The 3,734-nt window shown below is 52.6% G+C and overlaps 1 protein-coding gene across 1 annotated transcript; it reads left to right on the forward strand.

Moving 5' to 3' along the window:
• Positions 1–5: 5 nt before the first annotated feature.
• On the forward strand, positions 6–2,468 carry SUB1 (SUB1 homolog (S. cerevisiae); the record flags this gene model as incomplete). Its single annotated transcript, XM_010154502.1, has 4 exons — positions 6–23; positions 174–290; positions 479–587; positions 2,389–2,468. Coding segments are annotated over 4 exons (324 nt in total), but the record flags the coding sequence as incomplete, so codon positions are not given.
• Between the last annotated feature and the right edge of the window lie 1,266 nt (positions 2,469–3,734).

The following is a 3,734-nucleotide window of genomic DNA, read 5'->3' on the forward strand; positions in this document are numbered from 1 at the left end:
TGGAGGAGGAGGAGGAGGGGAAGGTACCACTGCCCCGGGAAGGAGGGAGAGCCGCCAGCAGAGCGTCCCGGTGGCACGCGTCGTGCCCCGTGGAACTGGCGCTGTGGAGGCTGCGGTGCGGCCCGGGAGAAGGGCCGTGGTTCCTCAGGCCAAGTGCTGCTCTCTCTTTCTAGAAAAGGCAGAAGGAGATGCCCTGTGCGACCGCGAAAAGGCTGAAACGGGAGGCCAGGCCCTCGGAGGGGACAGAAAGGTCTCTGGGACAAGGCAGTAAGGAAGAGGGCATGTTCCAGGTACGGAGGGCAGGGAGCCACTCTAGGAACAGGTCTGCCCTTTGTACAGGTCTCCCCTCTTTTAGTGGGGAGTTTCTGGGGTGCCCCCTGTTCCTTCACCACCCTGGCGCTCTGGGTGACCCCACGGGCCCGGTGGGCTGAGGAGCGGCTGCTCGTGGGCTGGTTTAACACAGGCTCTGTCGTCGCAGATTGGGAAGACGCGTTACGTCAGAGTGTCCTGCTTCAAGGGGAAGGTCCTCGTGGATATCAGGGAGTTCTACGCTGACAAGGAGGGCAACTGGAAACCAGGCAGGAAAGGTAGAACCGTGTTTGCTGGGTGTTGGCCAGGGGCTGTGCTGGCCCCTCCGCCTCGGCTGCTGGCCCTCCAGTTCTGGCTTAGCCTCTCCCCACGCTGTGGCTCTGGAGAGCTGAGCAAACCACACTGGAAGGTTCAGCACTTTCTCAGCCTGGGTGGCAAAACCTGCAGAATAGGGCAAAGAATGAGGGATTGGAGCCTCTGGTGAGATCTGGAGCTTGGCACTGTGAGGCAGTGCAGGAAGCTGCTGAGAAGGACTCTTGGTGCCACCTTTGGTCAGCAGTCCTTTCTCTGGCTGCTGTCAGGGGCAGAGCTGCGAGGGGAGGGAGGGGAGGCTGAAAACACTGGCTCTGATGTTGCTGCCTGGTGTCCTTGTGCTGCTAGCTAACAAACCTCCGTTTGGGTACTGGTGCTGCCCAGGGTGAGAAGGTGACATTTTTGCCCCTCATCTGTCATGGTGGAGCTGTGCTCGGTAGGGAGAGCCTCCCAGAAGTAAATCCATCCTTCCCTGGATAGGTGAGGAAAGGAAGGTTAAGGCCCTCTGGATCCCTCCCAAGACATTCCAGTGCTGCTGTGTTAGGTGTTCCTTACCCTTTTGGCAAGGTGTTTGACGGTGCGATCCAGTGGCACAACTTGGGTGGCCCATCACGGCAGCACTGGCAGAGGCAGCTGGGCAAGGGGAGACACATTGTTCTCCAGAGCTCTTCAACTGCTGAGTCAACACCCAACTTGGGCCTTTCGCTTCAGGGTTTTGACAGTGAGTTGCCAGCTTGCCTGGTCATTCACGGGCCCTGGGCTCTTCACCTGCGCAGGAAAGGTTCAGTCAACGTGGGGTTTCTTGAGGAGCCTTCTGGTCCTTGCTATAGATTTTTGTGTCAGGGCAGATAAATTTGTTTCAGCTTGGTTTGCTTCTAACCGCTAAGCATAGTTTTCCTTCCAGAAATTAATTTCCTTCTGAGAATTAACAAGTGTAAATTACTCACTTAGAAGGAACTGTGTGCCCTGTAATGGAAACGGGAGGCAAAGCCCTCAAGCTTTGCTATGCCACAGGGGGCAGAGCGGGAAGGGAGGGTTGTGGACAACTTCTAGGCTGGAAAAACGACACCTGCAACATAAGACAGATCTGTCAGTTAAAACAGAGATCACGAAGAAATGCTTTTTCATTTAAATACTGCCTCTGCTGGTTTTCTTAGGAGTTCCTGGCCTCTGATCTTTCTCTAGAGAATTTAATAACGCTTGGGCCCTAGTTTTTTAACACAATTCTTAACAAAGCCAAAAGGAACGAGTTGACAACATCTGGCTGGAACCCACACAGCAATTGTGTTACCGCGTTTGTTTTGTAAGGGAGAGGGACTGGACATCAAGACCTTATCTCTGCTGGATCTCGGAGCCACGCTGGTGATTTCGTGTTAGCAGTAGCTTTGGGGTTTTTTAAATCGAGCTAGAGCTGGCATTTCCTTTGGGCAGTTCAGAGGACGGTGGCCTAACTGCTGCGTGGAGTAAGGTTCTCCTAGAATTTCTTCCCAGTTCGTATCAGTGGAAATTTGTTCTAGGGAATAGACTGTAAGGGGCTGTGGGAGGCAGTTTAAGCTTACATTCCGATACGGTGTTTCTGTGATAGCACTGGGTACTTCCCGATGGATGCTGAAGCGCTGGCACAGCTGCCGTGCTTGAAGGCTGCTCCTGGTTCTCGTGTGTGCCTCTACCTCAGATTCCAACCTTCCTTTCTGTAGCTCAGGAGGAGACGTGGTGTGTTACTTGATGCTTACCCCTTGCCTCTGAAACCTCTCCTGCTGCCCCTAGGAATTGCCCTGTCTGCAGAGCAGTGGAACCAGCTGAAGGAGATCATTCCCGAGATCGATGCTGCAGTCAAGAAATTGTAAGATGGAGAATCTTGGACACCTTTGATCTGTTTCCTTAAGTGCACTGGTAACTGTAAAACCAAGGATTCTCGCCTGGAGCGCACCTTTCTGGGGTTCCCTCACCGGGGTTGTGGTCATGCTGAAAAGACCAGAGACACTCTGTTTTTAAGAAGTAGCTTGTAATGAGCTCCCGGAACGAGAGCCAGTGCTGTGAGGTGAGACACCAGCACTGCTGGTCTCTGGCAGACTTGAGGTCTGTGGTGGTGACAGACATGATCCCAGTGATCCCAGACTGGCTTTCCAGGGGTAGGGGGCTCCAGCCTGCCTTGTGGGGTGCTTTAACTGCTCTGCCTCTGTTACTGTCTTCCACCTGGTTGACTGTCGAGTAAGATGGTTTGTACCCCGTGTGGCATCCTCTGTGTTCTTCCACGTGTCAGCCTGGCCGTTTCAAGTACTTTCTCTGTTGGTGAGAGTTGTTGGGTGTTTTGGGGGCAGAGTTGAGTGAAGAAAGGGATTATTATGCTTTAGCAGCTGGTTTGTCTGTAGAAGGTGAATATGCACAATAAAAGTGTTTGCATTATAAAAAGGAGAGGCACGGTGTTTCACAGGCTGGCGCCTCAACGCCCCGTTTCAGGCACCCTTCTTGGTAGGCTGCTGTTGGGTTTCCCTTTCAGGAGAGTGCTCAGCAGTGGGTATGCTCAGGGTGTGTTCCAGTAATCCTGCTGTACAGCAGCAGTCAGACAGCGGCCTACTCCAGGTCATGGGAAGAGCAAGCTAGAACGTGAATCATTCAAAGGGACTGGTAATTAGGGGCCTGTTAAATAGAGGGAAAATTAAAGGCCTAAGGAGGAAAAAGAATATTACTTTCCCTGTGGCAGAGAAAAATGACAAGCTATGGCAAGAGTGGAGAGAGGATATTTTATGCTTGAGCTCTAAATGGATCCCACTCCGGGATCAGCTGCGGCAGGCACAGCCTTCCTCAGCAAGACTTTTCAACAGCTTGCGTCTTCCATCTATTTTTGGTTTTTCTCCTGCCCTGGTTTCCATAGTATCTGAATGCTTCAAGCTCTTAAACACATCTGACACTTGCAACACCTTGGTGAAGTGGGAGGTACCAAGGCCCCTGCTCCGTAGAGGTGCTGGGGCTGCAACAGCTCGGGGTGGTGTGGAAGATACTGAGGTGGAGCAGTGAATTGGAACGAGGCTTTCCTAAATGCTGAATTTGGAACTGCTGGATTAACCTTTCACTAGGGATAGCAGGAAGGGGAAAAAAAACCCCAATCTTTC

Source organism: Eurypyga helias, unplaced genomic scaffold (assembly GCF_000690775.1).
Source record: "Eurypyga helias isolate BGI_N326 unplaced genomic scaffold, ASM69077v1 scaffold22236, whole genome shotgun sequence".
Classification (NCBI taxonomy): domain Eukaryota; kingdom Metazoa; phylum Chordata; class Aves; order Eurypygiformes; family Eurypygidae; genus Eurypyga; species Eurypyga helias.